The sequence below is a fragment of the Syngnathoides biaculeatus genome, chromosome 5 (assembly GCF_019802595.1).
Source record: "Syngnathoides biaculeatus isolate LvHL_M chromosome 5, ASM1980259v1, whole genome shotgun sequence".
Lineage (NCBI taxonomy): Eukaryota > Metazoa > Chordata > Actinopteri > Syngnathiformes > Syngnathidae > Syngnathoides > Syngnathoides biaculeatus.
In genome coordinates this window covers 28,645,902-28,673,052 of record NC_084644.1, presented here as the reverse complement: position 1 = coordinate 28,673,052, position 27,151 = coordinate 28,645,902, and the positions used below count along the sequence as shown (strand labels likewise).

The following is a 27,151-nucleotide window of genomic DNA, read 5'->3' as shown; positions in this document are numbered from 1 at the left end:
TTTATGGACAGCCCCCGTATTGCATCTCACCGATTTGCAGATGTGGTTCTGTTGGCCTCATCGAGCAGTGATCTCCAACACTCACTGGAGCAGTTTGCAGAAGTGTGAAGCAGCTGGGATGAAAATGAGGACCCCCAAATCTGAGACCATGGTCCTCAGTCGGAAAAGGGTGGCATGCCCTATCCAGGTCGGGGATGAGATCCTACCCCAAGTGGAGGAGTTCTATTATCTTGGGGTCTTGTTCACAAGTGAGGGAAGAATGAAACTGGGGGTCGACAGGCAGATTGGTGCAGTGTCTGCAGTGATGCAGACTTTGTATCGGTCAGATGTGGTAAAGAAGGAGCTAAGCCAAAAAGTGATGCTCTCAATTTAACGGTTTATCTATGTTCCTACCCTCACCCATGGTTCTCCCTCAGAGAGGTTCGGTCATCCAGGAGGAGCTCAGCGTACGACTCGACGCTGATCTTCCACATTTGATTTGGATGCTTCCCTGGTGAGGTTTTCTGAACACATTTCACTGGATGGAGACCCCAGGGACGACCCAGGACATACTAGAGAGACTATGTCTCGCGACCACCTTGGCAATGCCTCGGGATTGCCCCGTAAGATATGGATAAAGTGGGTGGGGAAAGGGAAGTCTGGACATCCCTTGTAAAGCTACTGCCCCCACGACCCGACCTCATAAGATGTATAAAATGGATAGATATTTTATTCTTTGAGTTTTATTTGTTTTAAAGTCCCACACCTCCACCGTGCAAGTTAGCTTGACATTACTGTACATGCAAACGTGACTTATTTGAAGAAACACACACACACATGCGAGTGTTTTGTTTAGGGTCTGTTTTAGCAGCTGGTAGGCAACTCAAACACACAATACCCCCCTTCTTGTGCCTGTCAGATTAGTGAGGATGCAGTCTCGAACCCTGCCCCCCCAACCCCCAAAATGTACGTCCTCTAAATCTGCACCCCCAGTGAGTCACATCTGTCTCTCCTTTAAAAAGCATTACACATTGCTTCCATCCCAGCAATAGAAAGATCATTTCTAGAAAATCCAGTGCGACATTGAGCTTTTAAAAATTGCCATTTATTCAAAAATTTTCCTTTTGTCACGTGGTTGTTGAAAAAATGTAGCCAGAGTAAGATTAAGAGTAAGAGTGAGCTAAAGACAAGAAAACTAACAAGATTGAAGGAGATGACGGGAGGGCAAGGACAGCATGGTGCTGGGCAAAGGAGAACAGTACAAGTTGTGAACAAGAAGGAAGGCTACAAGATTCCCAAATCTTTCCCAACCGCTCGTCGATGAAGTAGAAAAACGTACATGAAAAAGTAAGTGCAATCCGGTCACACCATGGCCGTAGAAAAAAATTCACACACTCACTTCCTCACAAACAAGACTCTGATGAGGAGTCTGGAGCGTCAAATGTTAACAGGAAAGGTCTTTCTCAGACTTGTAAGGCTTCGAAGATGCCTCATTGGGATCAAATATAAAAAAACATTTTGAAAAAAAAAATAAATTCAAAATAAATTAAACAATAATCAACAAATAGACCTACAGTACAATGATAATAATTAAACAAAAGTTGTTAAAATTGCAGAAAAACAAAATAACCCTGCAGATTAAAAAAAAGTCAAAAATAGGAAAACAAATATATGTAAATTGAACAGATAATGTAAAAAAAGAGTAAAACAAAACAGAAACTAATTTAAATAAAATTAATAGAATTTGAATTCAAACCCCCAAAAATAAAACTTAATGGAAAAACACTTATGTATTTAAAAAAAACATATAAAAAAGGAGAAATTCAAAGAAAAATAATCCAAAAAAAAAAAAACGAAATAAAACCCAATGTAAAACAAAAAAAATTGATTAAAATCGAAACGAAAAATGAAATAAAAAAAATCCAGGTTAAATAAAGGCGGTTGGAAATGGAGGCTTTCTGTGGCTCTGGAAGCTGCTACGTCCTCGCTCAATGGAAATCGTTTGAAAAATAGCTTAGTAGAAATATTTACAACAGGTTTGCATGAATTGGTCATTCGGCCGACCCCCCTCCTCTAAGATCATACTACTCTGTGCTTCCGATGCAGAATAGCAGCAGAGGAAGGGTCGGTGCAAGTCGAGACGAGTTCCTCCCTAATGTTGACATTTTTGTAGCATTTCAAGTTTCTCAGTGCACCACCCTTGTGTGCGGCCCCTTCGGTCCCTCAATTTGGGTGGGAGCCGAAAGGGGAAAATAAGTAAGGAAAAAAAAAAAGGCTAGCAGAAGAAGCCTCTGCTGACAAGATGGAGGCATGTTTACAGAATATACCTGGAGACGGTGTTTGGCAGAATTTGTTAGCCTAAGCGCATAATTGCCCAAGTCATTCATTATCTAAAGTGTGGTGGGAGTCTCACTATTGGTAGATGTGCTCCCTGTCGCGAGACAAAGAATCACTCAATTGAATGGTCCATCCGTGCATGTCACAGTTGCCAAAATATTTAATTCAGTGCATTTAAGTTCTGTTGCATTTAACTTTGAAGTACGATAGTTCTATTTGATCTTTATGGTCTGTATTTGATCATTGGATCTATCAGTTTGTTTTCAAACAAAATCGCAGTACAATTTGTATTTTACTTATTTGCAATACATATTAATTGAATTATTACTGAAGTACAGATGGTGTAACTTGGAGAGCCAAGTAGTTTTCAAGAGGATACTCGGTGTAATAAGTTTGAGGACAATTGGGACGAGTCATTTTACCATGCTTGCTTTTGTTCTTAATGCCTGTGTAGATTTTCATTTCCTTTTCATCTAGATCACATTTTTTTGGTTTCCAAAAACATTCAAAAATAACTTGGCAATCATGCAATCAGGCAGCGAGAGGCCTGAGAGCGTAATTGTTGAAGTCCTTTTGAACTTATTCTTCATATATCTACATCAAAAATAGGGTGCAACTATGCTGTAAAACATTTAATCAACAACAGTACCCCTCAATTATCAAATTAATAAAGAACTATTGTGATCATCATTTCATGACAACTGTTACTTAAAATTGTGCAAATCCTTGGAAATTGTGCCCTTTCAGCAGTAAATTTCCTAATTTCTAGAATTCCCCAAGAAAGGTAATTGATTTATTAAAGTGTTACTTCCTTGCAACCCTAGATTTTTTTTTCTCTAAACATGACTGAGGCAATTATGCTATTAGGGTAACGAGAGAGCGTGATGCCATTATGTTTGAAGAAAGGTACAGGTGACTACTGTCAAGATGTGCTGTTTTTTTTTCGTGAAAGTAAACAATCAAAATGCAGTAAAAATGCACTCAAGCACCAATTGTTTCTTTTGAAAAATAAACACATCCTATTTGGTAAAAGGCACAGTAGTCTGACAGTTCAAAACTTCCTTCTTGTTGATGATGAAAAGGAAAACACTTTGTCAACATCGTGTAAAAAAAAAAAAAAAAAAAAAAAAAAAGTTGACCGCCTTTGTGTTTTCCTCGACTGCCCAATAAATAAATACAAAGAATAATAAATAAATGCAGTGTCGGCTCAACAGACGAATAAATTAACGGTGGGAGCAGTTCCAGTGATCCTCCTGGAGCGCAGCTACTTGTTCTTGAGTTACATTCGTAAGTTGATGACAGTTTCCTTTCTTCCAACAATCTCCATTGTCTTTAAACGCGCCACGGTACATTGCGGATGCATCCTTGTGTACACTGGATTTCCTTTTTTCCTTACATCTTATCCTTTTTTCTTTATGTCTATCTACAACCCGTACAAGGTTACATTACCAGCGACTTCCTCTCGTGACAGGAAGTGGTCCATTCAGGCATCTTTTTTTGTTTTTTTAAGCCTTGAATTTACTTACGATCTTCTGCCATTTCTTTGCACATTTTTTACACTATTTGTGATTATCAACACGCGTTTGATTTCCCTCTCGAGGTGTTCTACACTTCCCCCAGTTTTGTCCCATTTTCCCTCTCAGGTCTCCGAGGAAGTGCGGCCCACCCGGCTCTGACCCTGACAAGTGTCACCTTGCTCATCTGTGGCAGCTTGGCTTTGGCAGCGTGGGGGTTTCTTTAGATTTTTGCTGTGCTTGGAAGGCGTGGTGGAGGAGACGGCGCTGTCTTGCGTTGCTGGGCTCGTCCTGTTCTTAGTGCCGCTACCTGCCGTTGTCGACGTGCCCGTCTTCCGCGGTGACAGGATGGGCGCGACGTGCACCCACGTGAGGCTAGGCTCGGACCCACGACCCGTTTTGTACTCTGACGGCTTACCGGACTCATCACAGTCGCTGTTGTTTCCCTTTGCACAGACACTGGCATTTGCAGAAATTTGGTGAGAAGACGATGACGGCGGAGTGCGGGGTCTGACATCTTTTTCGCCCCCTTCTTCATCACTGTCACCTTGCTTCTTCTTCTCTTGTGAACTGAGCCGAGGGCACTTCAGGAGGCCCGGAGACGGCGTCGGAGAGTCAGTTCCTGTCCAGCTGAGTCGGCGTTTCTGCAAAAACAAATAGCAAAATATTTAAACAATCAGTGATAGAAACGCAATTTGGCGTTTGATTAGTTTTAGTGTTATGTTTGATTAAAAAAAATTGTAATTTAAAATAGCAATTAAAATTAAATATACAATTGATAAATTAAAACTAAAATATAAAACTTTTATGAACAGAATTTCCAGGCACAGTTGAGGTGTATTAGGTATTAAAACAAACGAGAAAGTGAAGAAAAAAGGGTGGGCTAAGAATTTTTTTTTCCAATGTCTCTAGCTATAGTAATCTCAGTTCTGGACATGAAAAAGTTCAACTTCAGAGCACATTCAAACTCTGTTGCTCACCACAACGACAGCAAGGATGTGAAAAGTCTCTCAGTGGAATTCAAGGGTGGAGACTTACTGATGTGGTAAACAAATTAGTACCTGCTCAGTATTATATTAGGTTCCATGGAGATGAATTAAAAGTCGTGTTTCTTGTTTCAGGTACTCTGTTGCACCATGTGTAATTCATTGGCAAATGACATGCAGTGAGTGACACCTGTGTTGTTTAGATAGCTGACAAACCCCGCGGTGTAGACGCTTGATCTGGGATTACTGATTCAAAGTGCACCACAGCGGAGTGGCGCATGCTCACCTTCACTGGGATGTGCAGCTGATCCCTGTGTTTGTGCGGTGGCGTGGCGCCTGGCGCGTCTTGGAGGGTGTGGGTGGGTGACGCGGCCACGCTGGAGGCGGCCGACGTTGGAAGAGTGGAGATCTGAGGAAACCACAGCTTTAGCATCATCTCCACCTGGAGGAGCGTGTTGAGGTACTTCTCCCTGGAACAAGACATCCACACGTATGTTCAGCAAGGGACTATCAGGATGTTTCAAGTTCTACATCACATTCACTACAAAAAAAAAAAAAAAAAAAATCTGGTACAAACTTATACAAGTGTAGACAACCTACGCTCCGTGGGCCACATATGGTCTGTGTGTATTGTTTCAACAAAAATGTAAAACCTCAAAAATATAGTAACAAAAAACTCCTAAAAGCAGTATCAAAAAATAAGCCTCGACAAAAATAATATGTAATCATTTAACAACAACAAAAAAATTGAGACTTCTCTTACGTACACCCTAGTAGACTTTATATATATATATTATATATATATATATATATATATACTAAAATTTGCTAAGATGAAAGTTCTGAGAAACCTAAAATATAAAAATGAATAAAAATTTTTTTTAAATTACCCTGAACCTCATGAAATAAACACCATTAAAAAATAAAATAAAATGTTTTGGTTCTATAATATATTCCATTTTGAATACATAATCATATTCAATAAAAATAAAATACTAAAATAAACACTTAGACAAACAAAACTATACAGTAAAAATATAAACTAAATTGTGATTGATTTTTATGAACATTAAAAATAAGAGACCCAATATTAGGGTCCCTTTGAAGCTGTGGGAGTGCTGTGGATCAGTATTATAAGACAATATTACATAATCGGTATAATTATAGTATATTATCAGTGTGATGCAGAGCAACTCTACTGCAAACTGTAACTGCAATAATATACATATTAAATAAATATTGCCTCTTACTAGACTATATAAGTGCACTCCATGAAATAGTAAAGAAATGCAAAGCACTGTGGAAAACATTTGGGCTTCCATTAGATGTGCTGTATTTGCAATCAATGTTCAATACTCATAATGTACATTACTACAAAAACACTGAGTACAAACCTTTACCAAAGCTGAATTATTAAAAGTTTTGGGGAGAAAAAAAAAAAAAAAACAGATCTTTGAATTTGTGTTTGTCCATACTGTATGTTTGTCAGTTAACAGGCTACTTCCTGGTTCTTGGAGGATGCCCAAAACTCTGGGACAGTACTGTATTGCAATAAATATAGTAGGAGTATCTAACTTGAAACAAAGTGTGTTAGGGTTTGGGGCTGTATCTTACCCGCTGTTTGGTTTCTGCAAAACCCCCACGATCCGTTGGATGCGATCCATAGCGACGCTTTGCTGGAAACTACTCAAACCTATCGATCACAAACATAACCCCTGTGTCAGCATTCGCACCAAGACATCGCTGTCACGACAGAACAAAGCCACAGTCGGTTGCCCCGAACGAGGCGATGAGTCAGCAACACGACGACGACGGTGTTGTTTACAGACGATAAGTGAGTGTAGACCAGTGCTCGGGGGAGTTCTGACACAAAAAAAAGATTCCCAAATGGTGTGCGGGAGAGCTCACCAGGTGTGTCACAAGGAATTATGCCGTTTCACTTACCTGCTCAGAAGATGATCCATGTTTGCTTATCTAGCAATGTGTGTGAAATATCACGACAGGCAGAACAACAGTAAATAACAACTAACTAACCAACCCTGTAACAGGAAATAGATTTCTTGCTCCCTCCAAGAAAGCAGGCTGATTGTCTTTATTTGGAAAACATTTTCTGACATGTTACAGACCAAACAAGCAACTGAATCAAAATCAATTCATGTTTGTCCATTTTCTGCACTGTCAGTTTGAAATACTGTCCTGTTTCTAAATAGAGGGATGGAGTTTTTTGTTTTTCTTAATGTGCAGTATTTTCTAGCCATTATCTGCTTGGTATTTTTTTTTGTATGTTCAAAATATTTAAAAAGGTGTTTAAACAGTCTTGTATGTTTAAATAAGTTTAAGTTTCTTTAATGTGTATGAGGTATATTTTAAGGCTAAACCCACCAACATTAAAAAAAAGATCCTGAACGTCTCACTGGTGAGGTGTTCCGAGTACAACCCACCGGGAGGAGACCTCAGGGAAGACCAAAGACACACTGGAGAAAACAAGTTATTCGGGGGGGCTTGGGAACCCCTCGGGATTCCTCAGAAGGCCTGGACAAAGTGGCTACGAAGAGCAAACTCTGGGCTTCCCTGCTTGACTCCGTGGCGCGACCCCAAACAATCAGCGGAAGAAAATGGATGTGCACTACGAGATTTTTGTAATGTAAAATATCCGCCTTGGCTCAATAAATGCTGGGAAACAGAGCTAGAAGCAGCGATGGAGAGAATCTTACCGCGGTCAAATCGGCCTTTCTTCAGCCCATTGAGCAGCTCCAGCAGGGGCCTGATAAAACCTTGTAGCTCAGCACACTGACAAGAAGTGACAGAGAAATTGATTACTACAACCTGTCCAGGGAGGGCGTTCACAGACAGACCAAAGCTCACCTTCTGAGCAAACAGCAGGTCACCTTCCGACTTGGGAACCTCTGGAGGCGCCTTGACGCCGGAGCCGTAACCGTCCTCCTCTTCCTCTTTGTCGGTGAAACCGTCGCAGGCCCACTGAGACCCGGGGCTGTCCGACGCCCGGCTGGCGACGGTGGCTGACGGGCCCCCTGCGGCGTCCAGGAGGGCCGAAGAGGCGGCGTCGGTCAGAAAGACGTCTGTGTCGTCCGAGTCGCTGAACAGGAGGCTGTCGCTGGAGCTCAGGGAGTCGAAAGAGGGTTGGGAGGACGTGCTGCCCTGGGACTGCATCTCTGTACAAGGGGATCGAGAAATATATTCAGTTACATCCAAATGTTCATGTGTTAATTTCTTGCGCCACAAAATGGTGGGTGTCCTAGTTTAACATGGCATGGGGGGCGGTGGCCAGTCGGCGCACAATGGTAGCGCATGTCTAGCCCCCATTGAAGAGATTGGGAGACGGAAGACAGTAAAAATGTGAGAGGGGGGATGGGCGCTAGAGCGAAGTGTAGAGTAGTGGAATCAGAATAGGCAGTCTCGTTCTTTCACTGCCTCTAGTGCTCAGCTTATTGCACCGCCCTCTCCCGGCTCAGGCTGGCCGGCTTGTGGAGCTCCATCCTAACCCCCCTTCCGCACCACAAGACCACCACCACCGCCGCCCACCTGCCCCCCCCTCCCCTCACACACGCACAAACTCCTCTCTTTCTACTCCGGGTGCATTTCTGCACGCCTCTCATCTCGTCTTTCTCATCCTCTTGCTGACACACTCAAACGTGCTACTCGTTTCTCCTTCCTTCCACCGCTTCCTTCATTGCTATTTATGAGAACACATGAAACCAGGTTTACATATTCTGAGCATTTTTAGATTAAACATTTGGCCTCCTACAACACTTCCTCTGAGGGCTTTAGTCATTTTAGAATTGTACGGTGGGCGCAGACCAAATGCTCTCTCATAGGTTCCCCACCCCCCAATCCATTCCTTTCCCTGGGAGTAATCCCTGCTGGACCCTGAGCCCTGGGGGAGGTCACAAGCATACTCACTTTTACTCCCACATGAAAAGAGGGGCGTTTTAAGCCTGGCGCTTTGGTTTTATAGCAAGAAAATCCACTTCACGCCCTTACCTTCAATTATTGTTCATTCATTCAGAGTTCAAAACAATACCTATATAAGAATTTGTAATGACAGGTGCAGTCACATAGAAATGGCTGCCTCCATAACCTATGGTTAAGAAAAATCCACAAATATAATCCACGTAACACAAGAAACAAAGCAAGGCATGTGGAACAATATTAGATTTCTTTTTAATGTTCACCTATCGAACTAAGAAAATAGAATAATTTGAACTAGAGGTGGAACAATACATTAATCGATTATCAAATTCAAAACTGTTTTGACCAATGATTAGAGTTCTTGTTCAACTCAAAATGGTCAAAATCCTTATAATTTCATTTTCTCAACAGTAAATACCGTGAAGATTTCTGAAGCCCTCCATGAAAACAGACTGACTGACATGATGGGCCAAACCAGTAACTCAATCATAATTTGTTTGTGAATTCGCTGCAGTTAATTGGAAATAATGTCCATTTTTTTAAATGCGAGTGAAAATGAAAAACATTTAAATAACCGATTAATCGAAAAATAATTGACATGAATTGTCGATTAAAAATAATTGTTAGATGCTGCCCTCATTCAAATGCTATATACATTAAACAATGTCATTAAAAGGCACTACCCACTCAGATAGATAGATAGAAACTTGAAAGACCAACACGAATAACATCTTTCTATCTATCTGAGGCTTCAGTGGGCGTACAAACAGGATGCAGCTAGCTGGGCAACTCCGGGAAGCAACACGCTGACGAATATGCACAGAGAGGAAAATGACGTTGCTCACCCACTCACTGTATTCGCGATGTATATACACCCACGCCGAAAACACAATGGTAGCTGCCACAACGTCCGGTTCTGCGTCCTAGTCGGTTCCGTCGGTATGCAGTGGGCGACCGGCGTCGACTTTGACAGACTCTCGCGCACACCCACGTACGCACGTACGCACGCGTCGTCCCCGTCCACTCCCGGCCGCCGCGCGACGCCTTGTGTGCGTGTTTGCTCGCTCTTTCTCTTTCTCGCCACACTTTACGAGCGTCAACATGTGCGGTGATACACGTGCCCGCGTCATGGGCGCAGCTCATTGGCGCAGGCCGTCCACGGGGGCTGCGCGCCATTGGTCGACATGCGCAGCCAGTGATTGGTTCGCTCGGCGTCGATTGGACGAGGGCGTGCGGCCCCTCCCACTCATGTGTCGCTCGTGTGTTTTCTTCTCGTGGTGGCTTTTGCTTCTACTACACTGAGCGGGTGTAAACACACGCGTGCGCTCCCCGCCCAGTCAAAAAAAAAAAAAAAAAATGTCTGCATCACACACGCTCGGAACCACTGACGGGATAAAACCTTATGCAACATGAACATTCAATTTACTTTGTATAGATCTACATACATATATAAAAGCATGTTGGCCAGTTTATCGAACTGGAAACTGACGATACTACTCATTTATCAATCCATATATTCTTCCACCATTTCAAGAGACCTATAATTTAAGGCGTCCCACACTGATATTTCAAATCTTCAAAGTCCCACCCTACACCTTTATCATTACAATTTAAATAATGTCTTTTTTTTTTAAATCAGGTTATCAGGCAATATAGTTTGGGTTGGAAATCCACAGGATGCTCCTTTTCAAGCTACTCAAGTTGGTCCAAAAAGGCTGGCAGATGAGATGACTCATAAATATTTAATATGTAAATAAGCTTTGCTCTGATTGGATCACTGTTCTCCTTCGTGGAAGAGGATGAAGGAGAGGTGAAATGACAGTGGCCATAGAACTATTTTTTTATTATTTAAAAAACCTGAACTGGAAAAACAAGGCCTGAAAATTCTGCAGGGATGTTAAACAAGCACTCCTGGGCTTCCAACAGCTCCGGAGCTGGTCCTCCATTCCTGAGGTCTACAAGAGTTTGTATTTCAGGTGTGTTAACCATGTTATTTTACTGGTTTGCTTTTTGTGAAGGGTTGATTTTACAGGATTCTGGGTATGTTGCACCAATTTTTCCCAAGTGTTGCCAAAAGGAACAGAGGCAGGACTGTTGTAGAATGATGGACCTCTCAGTTCTGAGGACCTAGGTTCAAATCCAGCCTCCAGCCTTGTGTGTGTGTTTTTTTTCCCCCCTGGTTACTCCAGATTCCCTCTCCCATTCCCCAAAACATGCATGATAGGATCATTGAAAGCTCTGAATAGGCCAACTGTGTGATTATGAGTGCAAATATGATATGCAATTTGCTGACAATTGGCTCAGGGTGTACCTCACCCCCCACCCAGAATAAGATGGAACCCCAGTGACTGATCCTAGTGAGGATAAGCGGTATGGGAACTGAAAGCAGGATTAATTTTTTTTAAATATATATGCTATATAACTTTATAGATATGTGAATTCCTTCTGTTACTACTCTCATGAGTTACATCCTCAATGACTAGTGAGGCAATTCCAGAATAGCCATGCAGACCCACCTCATGACACTCCACCATGCTTCTCAGATCTTGTGAGATTTGGATCAGAATGAGATCCTTTCTTTCTCCATACTTTGGACTTTCCATCACTTTGGCAGAGGTTAATCTTTGTCTCATCACTCCAGAAAACCTTTTTCTAAAACACTTGTGGCTTATCTCAAATTGTATGCTGAATCAGATCTGGCCTTCCGATACATATTAGTGATGGTTTGCATCTTGTGGTATGGCTTCTCCATTTCTTCTCTTGAAGTCTTTGAGCTGTGGATTCTCGTGCCTTCACCTCTACCCTCTGAAGCAGGGGAGCTCAATGCATCAATCACGGGATGATGTGCCAAAAAAAAAAAAAAAGTCAGCCAATGTTCCCGCTAAACTGCACGTGTGCAGAATTGTGCACCGCTGATGTAGTCTCTTTGCATGTATTCTGCGCTACGGACAAAAAAAATCCAATACAAATTTAAAGTATAACATACAGCTATTTAGTTTGTGGCATTTTGCAATGTGATTTAATGAGTGAGGCATGACTGGTTGTTACATCCAATGGCAGAATTCACATACGTACTGTAAAAAATGAGAAGCAGCCACTGGTTTCTTTTAGGCAGCACACGGACGGAACTTTATCTAACAATGACCGCTGCTCCGCCACACTCTTTTTCCTAGTTTACCTTACACCCCCCCCCCCCAAAGACGTACACTCACAATTAGAAATGTTACAGTAGTTATGCAGCCCATCAATGTCTTTTATCATGACAGCGTCCACCACTGCTGCTTATGTTTACTTTCGGTATTAATGGAGAAAGTTAAAAAATAAATGCTGCTGTTTCAAGACGCAAAGACTGTCGGAGTATGTGAATAAACAAAGAAAAAGTGGTTAAACTGGATGAGATTTTCTGTTTTTGGTCTGTTCTGAAGCCAAAGTAGAAAGTGCAGGATGAGTAAGTTTGAAATTTTAAAATTCCATCCAGGATGAAAGCATAGACAATACAGTGCACAAAAAGCTAATTCTGTATTTTAAACATAGGAGGCAACATAAGATTAACCTTAAAACGGTTTGGGAGCATCATCATCATCATCATCCCCCCAAGGGGGCCTGTTTATTTTAAGCCTCTGAATTGCGAGTTTATAGTCCTGCTTATATCCGATTCGGAAATATGGTGCTTCGATGTGGCTGGGAAACGTATATTGGAGACGAGGGCTATGCAGAGAGGTTACTTTCCCAACCCAAAGCGTAATTTAGATAACTGCAAACAGTGGATTAAGGCTTGTGCCTAACCTCACGACCAGCTGAACGTATCGAAGATCAATCAGCACGAAGCCGTCTGTTCCAAGGTGATTTATTCAATGAGTCGGTGTAACACCTATAAAGGAAGGAGGAACCTCTACCTGAGCCGGGCGAAACTCAAAGCTTCCAGCTGCACCTCGGCTCTGCTCTCAAGCCTTCTATGCATGACTAAACACATCACGTGAATACAAATATTTTGGGCCTACATTTACATGTACACTACGTACGTTGAGACCGATAGAGGACACGCATACTACCATAATTTATGTGAATTAATTATCCACTATGAACATAGATATTTCGAATCGACATGTTTATGTAGCGTAAATATGCAAAATTACCCTGCTGTGCATGAACAATAGGCATCAGAAATCTTATCGCATTCGATGTCCAACATTAGTTTATGAGGTGGTTGATTCTTGCGCATGCATGTATGGCCAACACATTGCAGAAACTTTAACTGCTGTTCCCATTTGGGACATTATTAATATATCCCTGTTGAAAGTAATTCAGGCCTTTCTGTACACTCTTTGTCGATATTTCTGAGACCATGGGCAGAAGGAAACTAACTCTAATATTATCGCGAATTCGCTCCAATGAATCACTCATAACATGCTTCGGCCGCACTGCGTCCACCACTTTGATCGGTAGCTTGGGGTGCATCGCAACAGTATCTAAGTAGGCGTGGCTTAGGGGCCCTGCGCATTGCAATGTGGCCATGAAATTATGCCCAACACCTGAAAAAAGGCATCTTCCCTGAAGCGTAATGTGTTTTGTTTCATTTTCTTGCCGTCTGGCACCCGCGCATGTTGTGTTGCAAGGTAGCGGTAAAATCGACAAGATGAGCTGCCTCCGGCCTGTTTACAGTGGGGAGAGAAGTTGTAGGGAGGTCCAGCACAATAGCGTAAGTGCCATTAGCCTCAAAGTTTACTTTGGGAAGAATTCATCCAGGAAGACGGGAGAGCACCTTTGGTGGCTTATAGTGCACCATTCAGCAGCCAAAGAAGCACAGACTGATGAATTTCAAAAGGGAGGCAAACTGTCCTGGCTGCGTGAATTATAGTGATTATCAGTTATAGTTATAATTATAGTCAGCTCAGAGGCTGCTTCTTTGTAGCCTATGAAAGCGTGTGATATCGCCGTCGCCGGAAAGGAACTGTGACGGAAGGAAGGTGGTACATGTATTTGATCGACAGGAGAGATGGAATTTTCTGAACTCTCAGCGACACGCCCGCAACGTCTGCAAGCCTAATGATAAAAAGTCTGAATTCTTAACCATTTTGAAAACAGATTATACATACTTTGTAGTTCTTTTTAACTCATTCATTGATTGTCAGGCTTGTTAACAATACTTCTCTCTGTGATATGTAAAATTTACAAAACTTTACTTCATCTCAGATAAGATAAAAGTATACAGGCGGGGCAAAATTGTGACAGAAACAGGCCAATTATCTTTAAGTTTAACAGGCCTAACAGATCCATTTATAGTGGTTATAAAAAAAAATATATACACACCCCTGTTCAAATGTCAGTTTTATGATGAAAAAAAATGGACCAAAGTAAATTTCATCAAGGTGTTCTTTTGGTGAAGAGCAGTTTTTTGTTTGCACCAAATACACCTTACCCCACAATACAAAAGATACAGGCCGTAGGTCATAATGATGGAAAAAAGTTTCGAACTAATTTTTGTTTGTCTCATTCGTTTCATATCACAAAAAGAGCATTTGAATTGCCATGTGCATACTTGAAAAAAATATGTAGATTTACAATGTTTGTCAGCATTAAAAATACAGCAGTATACATTCATGGATTAATAATGTAAAGACTTACCAATAACAAGGATAAAAACAATCCATTTTATCAATAATAGTGAGTATACAATAATAGTGCCTAATCTTTCAAACGTTATTTAAATTTAAAAAAAAGCATCCCTTGTCCAAATTTAGAGAGGTGGAGCAGGGATTTTCTAGTGCATTAGAGTAACCCTGCATGCAAGCAAGATGAGGAAAAAAAAAGAAAAGAAAAGAAAAAAAAGCCACAATAGGCGAGTAATTTGGACAGAGGTAAGTCCAAAGTGAAAGGATCACTAAAGGTCAAAACATATGGGTAACATTAGCTGTCACTTAATGACATTACAAGTTGGATTTAACCCAGAAAAGATAAGAGCCAGTTTGGTCCTTGACCAGTGGACTCTGCACCAGCATGCATTTCATGACCATGTTTCTAGCGCAAATTGAAGAGGAGGGGTTTGTTCAAAATTAACTGCCAGGCGTCTACATGTTGAGTACCAAAGCCCAAGTCCTCTGTAACTCAATCGCCACAGAACAGTGTGTAACAATGGCTGGATATAATGTGGAGATTACATCGCTTGGAATATGGGTTGACCTTAAATATAGAGTATATTATGGTAATGGATAGAATATTGGGAAAGCACTTTTGGGCAAAATCTGACTTCCAAAAATGTATAAAGTTACTTTCTGTAAAGGAAAAATTGCAGGTCAGCTGATCAAATATCCTGTTCATGCAGAAATGGTTGACTGACTGCATCCCGGCAACTTCCAAAGATGTGAAGCCTCTGTCATTGACAGGTGGAAACAAAGACTTTAAATGGATAGGAGACGAGAAGGGTACACAGTTAAATCCAAATACCGTTTAAATGGAGCCCAGATTTTAAGAGTTTTCAACAATTACATTGCCAGTGTATGCTAGAGTGAGAAAAGTCAGAGTAACAAGAAAGACCTCAAAGTGAAGGAGTTAAAGGAAGCCTCCTCAACTTGCAACCACCAAGGGTGACTGGTCACTAATATGGTACCGGAGCAACATGCTGCAGTGTTTACAGCCCAGTAACAACAGCAGTGCTAAATTTGGCAGCGCTCCACTGATGCTTCAGGATATATTTGGTTTTCTCTCGGCACTCCGGTTTCCTCCCACATCCCCAAAACATGCATTCATTGGAGGCTCTAAATTGACCCTAGGTGATTGTGAGGGCGACTGTTGTTTGACAGCAGGGATTGTCTCCAGCACTCCCACCACCCTTGTGAGGATAAGCAGCCCAGAAAATTCCCACACCGCATTTGCCATTGACATTAATGCCTGCAACTTTCCCATTCAATGTGTATGTGCTATGGGGACGACAGCACGGTTCGACGTCTCGCTGAGCGGGGTGACTATATAGGAGGCAGCTGGCACTCTTCAGAGAGACTTCAAACAAAAAGGGGTTCTATTTGGAGAGCAATAATGCGGTGAGTGGTTCCCCAATGGGAAAGGGGCTGTAGGAGTGATTTGCATGTTTTTTTTTTTTTTTTTGGCAGACCTGCAAGAGGGAAATTGACAAGCCTCAACTCTGAGGTGCTGATGAGCCATTTCAATAGGGCGAGCCCATTTCCTTGTTTTTTCTGCAGCTCGTCACCTCCTCCTCATCCTCCCTAAAATGAGCAATACCACTGCTTTCTTTTTCAAAAAACACAAATTTTGCTGAAGTTGCAGAGGTGTGGTTTGCTTTCCTGTTACCTCCTCGTTGGAGTCTACATCAGCACCTTAAAAATTGGGATGAAAATGTCTGTAGGACCGTAGTTACTGCAGCGAAGATGAGCTCTCTCCTTTTTGGAGTAATAAAGTAGCCCGTCACAATGCGGGAGGGAGGATACCATTCTGCAAGACTTCATTATACATGTTCAGTAAGAGTGGAGAGTTTAACAAATTATTTGTAAAATGCAGCAGGAAATCCATCAGGGCCTGGACATTTTCCGCTCTGCACAGACATCAAGGCAGACCTATTTTCTTCAGATGTGAGAGGTTTGTCCAGCTTGGTGGATATTTCTCGGTCAAAGAATTAGATTTCTAGCGACCTAAAAAAATGTATGGTTAAAAAAAAAAAAAGGAAAAAAATCATCGCAAATAGGCGTGCAGGTCTTTGTAGTAGCTGTTAAATTTGTTATAGTCAGGGGTCATCAAATATCCCAGCCTCAGTGTCCATGTTATGTGTCTGGCAGTTGCCATATTTGATGTGAAAGCAATTGAACACGTTTGTCACCAGATTAATAAATTTTTTTGCATGTTTGAAGTAATGCTGCCATGGCCTCATCCAGTGGCACAATGTCAAATTCTGCTTTCATGGTGAGTAATTCCTAAAGCAGTATTGGGTGAAATTTTACAGCTATCTCAAAGTTCTGCGACATTTTTGGGATATGTGATCTCTCTTTTCATTTAATTTCTGTTACAAGATTAAGAAAAAACGGCTTGCGAACAGAGAAATACCTTGCCTCCCAGATTGTGGAAGCTGAGAATTCTGCATGCACATTGGCTTTGAGGAAACAAGTAGATACCATTATTAATGGAACTAATCCAATCTGATTCACTCTGTAGTAGAGCGGTGAAGGGGCAGGGTGATCGCGACAATGGCCTACCTAGGAGAGAGATGTTGACAACAACTATTGCATGATCAGTGACAACTTCCGGACCATGAGAGCATGAACAGACAGAAGAGAGTATTCTATTGTCAATGAGAGCTCGGTCGATTCGAGAGAAGGTACCATTCACGAGACAAAAGAAATTAAACTGCCGGTGGAGGGGTTGAGTAAGCCTCAAATATCCAAAATGGCATACGACTCCATGACTGTATGAATGGTTTGAGTTGATTCTGAAAGATGGATGGGTCTACAACATAGGTGTCAAATTCAAGGGCCAGAGAGCAAATCATGTGTGTCGACTGCCATGGTTCTTGTTAAAAATCTGTACCAAGATTTCCCATTATTTATATTTCATATAAATAAGATATCACAATCATTTTTGTGTTACCAAATGTCAACAATAGCTGAAAAACCCATTACCCTTGATTTCTGATTCCAAAACTACTTTATAAATTTTGTCTCCGAACACGATGAGTTGATTAAAGATTTTTATGGTTTCACAGTCACAACGGCCCTCAGTGAAACCGCAAATACAATGTGGTCTCTGACAAAAATGAGTTTGATACCCTTGGTCAAAAAGAAATACAACCATTCCGAGATGGGTAATGGCAGCAATTAAGATTGCCCCCAAGAATGCAGTGGCTAGTGAAGAAGATGAAAGAAAAAACATTTGTGAAATTTATATTATAGCAGTTAGGACCATACAGTATATATAGGGCAGAATGAAGTTGTTACTATGCCAATGTTCACTGTGAAAAATCACATAATGGCTGTTAGAATCCAATATAACCGTCAACGTTGAGAAAGGAGTGGATTTATGTATAAGAATGTCCCCTCCCGCCGCCGCCTTAGCCCTGCTTGAGAATGTGGATTGGTAAAGTTGGCCAACCCAATCCCTTTGAAGCCTTGCATAGTCAGATGGCTTTCCTCAAGAAAAACAATTTTAGTGTTCAGTTGTTTAAGATGATTGAATACTTTGCTTCTTTTAATGGGGGAAATGACCCCTCCAACATTTCAACTGACAAACCTTGGGGCAACGCACGTTGGCCTTATATCAGAACACGTAAAATAGGCAATATACAAAGTGTTTGTTGGTCTTCCATTACCCTAATGTTGGAAATTATCAAAATAAAAGGATATCATATGCTTTATTAGCAGTATGTGCGTATAGGTGTTTAGTAGCAGTTCACCAAAAGATACAATGAAGACAAAAACCACAACCTTGTTTTTGAGAAAAATAAAATAGAACCCTAATTCTCTCACCCTCCTTATATTTAGCTTAAAGCATCGCCCAGATGCTAGTAAAGGCTAAACGACTAAAACATTTGGGACGTTGCTACGGCTTCCAACATGTTCACTACTTCATACATTCTTTTTCAACTCCCGCAGCTGAAACACTGTTTACATCAAATACCGAAGAGAGTCAAAAAGAATGCTATGATGTGCATGCAGCATATGCACAGCAGCCACCTTCAATTTGTTGTAATAAGTCCAATAAGAGCAGAAAAGTGAATTACATAAAAAATAAAAAGGAAAAAATATGCACAAAATGCAATAGATGTCAGAGACCTCAGAAGATGTGTTATGACATTTAGCTCGGTAAGAAACTTTAAAAACTTGACAAACAGAGATCTATAAGTTCATTCACTGCAAATAATTCTTCTTTTCCTTTCAAGTCGTCCCGTTAGGGGTTGCCGCAGTGTGTCATCTCAGATGAACGCATATTTGATTGGCACAATTTTACGCCGGATGCCCTTCCTGACGTAACCCCTCAGCATTTTAGCCGGGGAGAGAACCTTACAGCATCCGGTATTCCCAGGCGGTCTCCCATCCAAGTACTAACTAGGGCCAAACCCACTTAGCTTCCGAGATCTGACGAGATCAGGTATTCTCAGGGTAGCATGGCCGTAAGCTTTCACTGCAAATAATACTACATCTAAATATGAAATTGGGCCACTGAGCAACTGAGTACAATAATAGTAATAATACCAACTTGGTACAAGCATAGTATGTACAGTATGTGCAAACAAAAGCATAAAATGAATCTGAACATCTGAAGTGCACCAGATTAAAGAGAATCATGCAGTACAAACATTTTAGTACTAACTATAGAGTAAGATTTAGGAAAAATCTATTCCCCTCTGTGGTCAACAGGAGCCACTTCTTATCCAGATTTGGCATGGTAATGCGTAGCTTTGCAGAGTAGAGTAAAGCCGGCTTGTGTCCTTGGTTGTAGAGTTCATTCATGGGGGTTTTGAACCCCGCATGAAGTTTGAAAACACCAGGGTTGGTGTTATGGGTGAACCCAATCTTGTGGCAATTGTATGTCAGTTCTCCTCTTTTGTGAACTTCGCGCATGATCAGGTCCTTAACTTGCAACTGAATCAGGTAAGCCAATGATGTGGCTATTTTGATATTTGCGTCATCCCTCAAGTAATTCACTTTCGCTTGAAAAAGTTCACATTGGTTAAACTGCGAATGAATTGACTGTGGTCTGTGACAGGGGAACATAACATGTCAAGGGTTGAAGTCAAAGAGTTGAACGAAGTTTTAAAGTCCTCCAGAAAACCAGAGTATAGCTCCGCTAGCGTCAGGATTATCTCACTCTTGCAGAAGGTAGAAGGACCCGTAGATTTAGACGTGGTGAGACCATTCAAAAAAACCATGGTACAAGTGAAACATGCAATCACCTCAAAATGACGTCGTTAATCTCAAAATAGCTGGGTTAAGAAAGAAAATTGGTAATTTTTGTGTAGGAGCCTCCTTAATACACACCTATTCCATGTAGTCTATACCGGAAGTCAGGTTTATAGGCTTTATGATTTTAACTATCAATCTATCCCTTAAGTCAACTGTCAGTGTATTTATTACAAGTCTATCCTAAAAACATGCACAGCAGCCACACCAGAGAATGTCTTCATGCAGTCCATTCTAAATTGTGACCAAAAGAGCTCTGTTTACATGAACGTTGCCATGTCAGTCTCCAGGCAACACTGCAACTCTTCAATTCAATGCCAGTGCGACCATTAACACAATAGCACTCTTCTCTTACAGATTACAATACTTCTAAGGTAAGGCCAAGCATCGGACATGTGACTTGATGCACAGGCCATCATTCTCAGTCACGATTAGCAAGACGTCAACAGGCATAAGTGACATCGTTTAGAGCCCGCTTGTCCAGCCACTGATTCATAGCCACGTTGGAGCTTGCTGGAGGTTACTAAGGCGTGAACTTGACAACCCCCACCCTGCCTGCAACACCACAGCATGTGACATCTCACACGCTCAATGGCAACCTGTCACAAGCTTGTCATATATTGTATCATATATTATTTACTTGCCTCCTTTTGAGCACATGTGGTTCAGAAAATGGATGTATACTATCCATATTTGTAATTTCCCCTCACAGGATGAATAAAGCATCTATACATCCATCCATCCTTCCATCCGTACCGCCCAGTCAAAGGAAGTCATTAGGATGCTGCACCACCAAACATATTCCTTATCTTGAAGATGAAAAAAAATTACAAATAAATTACAAAAATAATAATTGTATAAAATATGCATTCACATTTTTCAATAAGGAGTATAATTAGCATTTCATTAATGATGAATCAAGCTGTTTTGCTCGTGTGTCTTGTCTGATTAGTGACAATTCCAGACTGGGGTGCACAACTTTTTTCTTGTTAAAACTTTCACATGCATAGTTTGCTTCTTCTCACTGAAATCTATAGGACCAAGTTGGGCGGGGCACAACATTCCAGCGCCCTGAGCGAGTCACATCCTGGCTCTGGCTCTATGCATGGAATATTTATGTCTGGATCAGATTACAATATTTTAGCCCTATGATTGACCCTACTTGCTGTTGTGGCCAATATTCCAGATTAGGCCTGCTATATTTTGTCAGCAATGACAAACCTCCTTGCTGTGCGTGACATAATCCAGGATCAACTAGTTGGCACCAGAGAAGCCCTCCAATGCCAAAAAGAAAACTCTGGCATGTTTGATTTTTTTGGGGATGTCTTTCGTGTAGTGTGACATTTTAATTGGAAAGCAGCGAAATAGCACCTTAATGTTGATCAATCACATTTCAATGACCTGTTCAATTACTCTATATACTTTCTTGTTCTTAATTGTTCAAAAATAGATTTAATATGAATTTATATTTGTTCATCTAAGTCAATGAGGCATAGTGACAGAACAAATTAATGGTCTTCTATTAGTTGGCAGTAAATAAATACAGCAAGTAATGTATCAACGTTGTGTAACATTTTATGTTTGTTGATGTGCCATTTCTCTCAACTAAGTATGTGCCTTGGCTCCAAAAAGGTTGGAATTCACTAGTCCGGTCAGATCATATGTTCAACAGAACAGCAGCATGTTTACTCACAACCATGAGCGCTAGCACTAGCTTGCTAGGCTACATAACATTTTGTTGCCTGCTTGTGAGCTGTATCGTATTAAAATTGCATACCTCAAGCAAGCCTCACACGAACGTCCTCCCCTGTCCTGAGCACTGGTGACCAACCAAAACAGCCCCCCCACCATTTTCTTCTTATACTACAGCTGGCACGATCCACTCATGTCATAGTTAGCACTAGCTTGTCTACGTAACATTTTGTTGCCTGAGAGCTCTATCGTTTTAAAAGTGTGTGAACATTCCGCAAGCAAGCCTTCCACAACCACAAACACGATTTGTTTCCCCTTGTTCTTCTTATAGTCGTAATACAGTCGGGACGGTCCACACGTGTTGTCATCCCTATTGTACCGAGCGTATCTGAGTTGACCAGATAAAAGCCCACTGATCGTAAAAAAGGGGATGCGGTGATCTCGGAATACAAGATTATTTGCAGTAGTCTGACATCCAATCGCGAAAGAGCAAATTTGTCTTGTAGTCTGATCCATGCATTATGTGTCGTCTTGTCTCAGCCATCTTGTCGCTCCCATTGCGGCAACATTTTTTTTTTTTTAAATAACTACTGTCGATCAGCTATTTACAGTACTGCTTTAATCAGGAAAAATATATAAATACTGCTATATAAAGATAAAAAGGTTTTGGATTCAGATACACTGTACAGGCTGCACGGTGGAAAAGTTGGAAAGAGTTGGCTTCACAGTTCAGAGGTTCAAGCCTGGCCCCGCCTGTGTGAAGTTTGTATGTTCTGGCTGTCCCCGCGTGGGTTTTCTCTAGGCACCCCGGTTTCCTCCCACATCCCAAAAACATGCATCATTAATTTGACACTCTAAATTGCCCGTAGGTGTGATTGTGAATGTGACTCTTTGTCTCAATGTGCCCTGTGATTGACTGGCAACAAGTTCAGGGTGTACCACGCCTCCTGCCCGTTGACAGCTGCGATAGGCTCCAGCACTCCCCGCAACCCTCGTGAGGATAAGCGGCAAAGAAAATGGATGGATATACTGTGCACGACGGCGACACAGAGTAAACTTCTTTCGTGAACCTGATCAATGACAGATCAGCAAATTATGACAAAACCGATCAGCTGATCAGCAAAAAATGCAAGTGCAATAATTCAAATTTTTGGCCAATTCCGATCAGGTGTAAAGTCTTCCACCGTTATATCACCCCCCCCCCAACACTAACAAAATTAGCACCTCTTCCTCCATAATTGTTGTTGCTGCCAATGATCAGACAAGACGAATATGGTGATATTATAATGATTATGTAGCCCTGTCATTGTTCTAACCAAGACAAAGCAGACTTTTATGGCAGTAGTCTTGACATATTGCCATTGTGAGCAAGCAAATATGTTGTAGTCTAATCCAGGCATTAGATTTCTCAATAAAAAGTGAACTTCCTGTCAAAATAAATTCACTCCCGGTTTAATGGAATTATTTTTATGCTTCAGAATTATTTAAAGTTTTTTGCCCCATCTTACCTCTCCAATTTTGAAGGTGTAACAGTTTTAGACGGCTTCTGTAAAAAAAAGATAAAAAAACTCAATATTTTTATTTATTTCCCCTCATAGGTTTCGTTAGGATTTTCTCAATCTAACTTGGGCTAACTGGCAACGTCACATGCTCGCCATAGTCTATTGACATTTCCCCTCCCTCTAATAGTAATCCTGTCATTATGCAGGCTTTATTTGTACTGCTCACATGCAATGCAGGGATAGAGAATGAGTGAAGAGTGGTGGGTTGTGAAATGGGGCAGGTCACCCACCCCCACTACATACACACACGCACACGCTACATACATATGAACCCTCTGACCCTCTCCCAAGGGCGTATACATACACCGCGGTGCTATGTCCTCATGGTATTGACAATACCTGCCATTGATCATGAGCATGGGAGGGGCTCACCCAGTGACATACATAACACAAGCAAAACAGGCTCAAGTAGTGTCAGCAATCGTATAGTTAACCTTTACTTATGGTAAAGCTGAGAAGGGGGGCAGGGGGTCTGTTTGTGTATACACTGAGCAGGTCAATAGCAGAAAAAAAAGCCTCCCATCCCCCTCCTACATTCCTTAGCAACACATGAACCCAATGAACCTGCTTGTAGTTCATGAGTTCTGAAGACCACCCCCATCCTTTCCATCTCTGCAGTTCCCCTCCCCCCATGGTCCCATCCCCCACCTGCTTTCTGCATGTATGCTCGCTTCTTCTCCAATATTGTCCCCCACGAAAAGGAGACACCAGTCCACCAACGGTCTGTGGATATTGCTTCTCCACATACGTACTGTGTACACAGCACACAAAAACAAGTAAAACGATTCGAGTAACGATTCACAACCGAGCCTCTGAGGGGTTGTAGTGGAAATGAGATTATGCTCAGTTGGAATTAAGTCACGAGTAGCCCTTGAAGTCACAGCAAGGCGTAAATAGTGTGTTGAGACTGCCGCTCGTGCCCGTGTTTCCGAGCTAAATACATTGGTTGAGCAACTCTATAAGTTACGTGTCAAGAAATGAATATACAAACCTCCAGAGGAAAACTGCGCAAAAATGGAACAATTTAGAGTTTGGCACAAATTCTAGTGGGAAAAAAATAGAGGTGCATTTCAATTAATTAACATTTCAAATAAAACTTCATTGACTACAAACAGGGACAGATCATGAATATGATTCAATTAGATTAAAGGTAACCGTGAACTAATCCCCAAATTTACAATTTCAAGAAAATTTGAATATTACAGAAGAAATTAACTAAATGTTGAACAAAGAAATTAAGTAGGGATTGGTCTTCTCAAAAGTATTTTTCCATCCGTCTAATGAATCTATTTAACGAGTTTCACATTGAATAAAAAAAAAAATAAATGAACATTTTGCCTAGTTTTTAAAAAAAATATTTAGATTCACAAACACTGCATACAACTTTTGCACTTTGAACTGTTATCATGCGTGACAGCAGCATGGCCTCCAAGCGATCCGCACACCTCGCTAGACCTCATTCCAGTCAGCATTAAAAGATTAACTCTTGTGTGTGTTTTGCTTTTTTAACGCGAGCTGTTAAGATGAGCAGATAGCTGCAAATATTTACCAACTTTATTTATTTGACGATGAGGAGCACTGAGTGAAAATGTCAGGATGACTGATTAATTAGCTTCTCCCACCAGACAATGAGCTGCAATATATTTGTAACTTGAAATAAAAAATGTTATGGTAGAATATTTTACATTACATTAGTGCTTGCTGCATGTTGTATTTGTATAATGCACTGAATACTGATGAGTATATACTTCAGTCATATTCCTCTCTCATCGACTTCACACATGGAAACTACATAAAATAATAAAGTTCTGGACCTCCTCCATGTCAATTTCAAGGACGCATATGGCTCTTCTTCCCTTCCTCATCTAAGAAATTTGACCTCCACTTGATACACCTTGAGACCACCAACAGGCCGCCGGTGGAAAAGCAGGTGACGATATTGGATCCATCCATTTTCTGTCTTGCTTATCCTCTCAAGGCTCCCGGGACGTGTTGGAGCCTATCCAAAAGGGCGGGGGTACGTACACCCTGAACTGGTCGCCAGCCAATCACAGGGCACATACAAACAAAACCATTGGAACTCACTTTCACACCTACGGGTAATTTAGAATCTTCAATCAACATACCATGCATGTTTTTGGGATGCGGGTGGGAAAATGAGTACCTGGAGAAAGCTCAGAACTGAGCGACAGATACCCTAACCAGTTGTCCACCATGCTGCCGTGACAACATAAAGGCTCAAATTGTGGCCTTAAAAGGTCACAAAAGAAGCTGTCACTGCTTTTATGAGTTAACAAATATTCTATTTTTTAAATGAATATCCATCCATCCATTTTCTTCACCGCTTATCCTCACGGGGGTCGCAGGGAGTGCTCGTGCCTATCCCAGCTGCCAACGGGTAGGAGGCAGGGTACACCCTGAACTGGTTGCCAGCCAATTGCAGGGCATATAGAGGCAAACAGTCGCACTCACAATCACACCTAGGGGCAATTTAGAGTGTCCAATTAATGTTGCATGTTTTTGGGATGTGGGAGGAAACCGGAGTGCCCAGAGGAAACCCACGCAAGCACGGGGAGAACATGCAAACTCCACACAGAGAGGGCTAGGATTGAACCCAGGACCTACAAACTTTTAGGCTGACCAGCTGAGCCACTGTGCCAACTTTCAATGAATATTTTATTCTTAATTTAATTATTTGTGTTTGACCCCACTTATGTGGTAGTTTGGTCTTACTGTTAAAAAAATAGGTCAAGACCAAATTCAATAAAGTTATTCGAGTGATTAATCCGATTCCAAAATTATCTCAAAGGGAAGTTTTGTTTGAATCTGATTCAACATCACAGAATAGACCACGGCGACTCCGCTGCAGGGCTTATTCAGATGAAAGTTTGTGGAGAAGTCAAACGCACGAGCAACTGTGAGGGTGAAACGACAGAAATGTGATCTGACTCAAAAGAAAGGCCACAGAGACCTAAAGACGAGACTAAACTGTCTGCACAATAGCGTCTCACGTTCCACCTGGAAAGCGTGACGGACGAGGTTAAGACTCGCTTTGCTGCGTCCTGTCTGAACCGCATCGGACTTCCTGTTTGTCTCCATCCTGTGCACAAGTACAAGTTTTTTGTGTGGCCTTACAATTTTGGGCGGAAGCTTAAAGTTTTGAACCTTATTGACGCAGATTCACCTACAGCCTTAAGGTGCAGGTGAGAGACAATATAAAACAAATATTGATGAAAACACAGTATACAGGAAAAAAAAATCAAGAAAAAAATATTCATATTTAGTCAAAAGCATCAGACAAGAGGCAACTGTAGCAATGTCACCAGGGTCAAATTAATTTAATATCAAGTAATCTTACCATTTAGCACAATTTTCACGGTGTCTAAACAGCTCATAAAAATTAAATAATTTCAGTAGCGCTGCTGCCAGTGTCAACCGAGGAGGATGCAGTAGAAATTAAGTAGCGAGTGACTCGTGACGCTTTTCATCACAAACAAAACCTGTACCACTCTAAATGTTTGACATATCATTGACAGTAAAATCATTGTGATGATTCACTTACTGGATAATTATCCTCAACAAGGAATTTAATGACGTTATCTAGCCCAGGAAATTGATATGACCTTACAAATAAGCACAGATACTCAGAATTGCCCATTTCTATAACCTTAACAAAAGCCTTTTCTCCACTTCGCTGAAGGTTTAAGCATCTTTTTTTTTCAGTTAATTTTGAAGTAAAAAGACTTTTTTTTGCAGACAAGCGTTAGGTAACAGACTTTTAGATAAAGAAAAAAAAATATGCAGCCACCTCTGCATGCACGATTCTCAAGGATGAGTTGGTGAGCAGCACCACTTTCAACTCCTCCTCTTACCATGATTAAGCATGCAAATAAGAACGTTTGTTGTTATGATAAAGCATAATATTCAAAAACGTCCCTCGGCCTTTTTGCCGCTCTGCAGTGCAACCGCAAGGAGCTTGCACATGTCGGCGAGAAGCTCCCTCCGCGGATTTTATGAATGAAAACAGTGGGCGCGCCCCCTCCCAAGATCTGGCCAATAGCGTGTCGAAAAAACAATTTCCACGCCCCAAAGCGGATATTCCTGCGACCAATGGGAGGCTGGCAGAGGTTATCGCTGTTGCATAATTTGACTGAAGCGCTTCACGTTTCAGCGGCTCGGTCGCTCCACGCACGCGCACACTCGCCCAACAACAACGGGGGCGTGACGAGGCCACACGTGACGAAATGAAT

The 27,151-nt window shown here is 41.4% G+C and overlaps 2 protein-coding genes and 1 pseudogene across 3 annotated transcripts in view; 1 reads left to right on the top strand and 2 right to left on the bottom strand.

Annotated features, from left to right (window-relative positions):
- Positions 1-1,062: 1,062 nt before the first annotated feature.
- Positions 1,063-9,877, bottom strand: LOC133501374 (uncharacterized). 2 transcript variants are annotated; one of them, XM_061821091.1, is made up of 6 exons: positions 9,600-9,877; positions 7,682-7,989; positions 7,531-7,606; positions 6,431-6,509; positions 5,103-5,286; positions 1,063-4,474 (listed from the first exon to the last, which is right to left on the bottom strand). In XM_061821091.1, exons 2-6 carry the CDS (start codon positions 7,985-7,987, stop codon positions 3,956-3,958), a joined length of 1,164 nt encoding a protein of 387 aa, XP_061677075.1. In that variant the 5' UTR covers positions 7,988-7,989; positions 9,600-9,877; the 3' UTR covers positions 1,063-3,955. The 2 variants fall into 2 exon arrangements, with proteins under 2 accessions (XP_061677075.1, XP_061677074.1); XM_061821090.1 differs by having other exon boundaries at positions 9,592-9,876.
- Positions 9,878-17,777: 7,900 nt separating this feature from the next.
- Positions 17,778-27,151, top strand: part of ca14 (carbonic anhydrase XIV) — a 36,783-nt gene continuing 27,409 nt past the window's right edge. The window contains exon 1 of the mRNA XM_061819007.1: positions 17,778-17,824. Within this exon, the coding sequence (XP_061674991.1) occupies positions 17,778-17,824 (47 nt within the window). The remainder of the gene's footprint in view (positions 17,825-27,151) is intronic.
- Positions 18,745-18,863, bottom strand: LOC133501562 (5S ribosomal RNA; annotated as a pseudogene).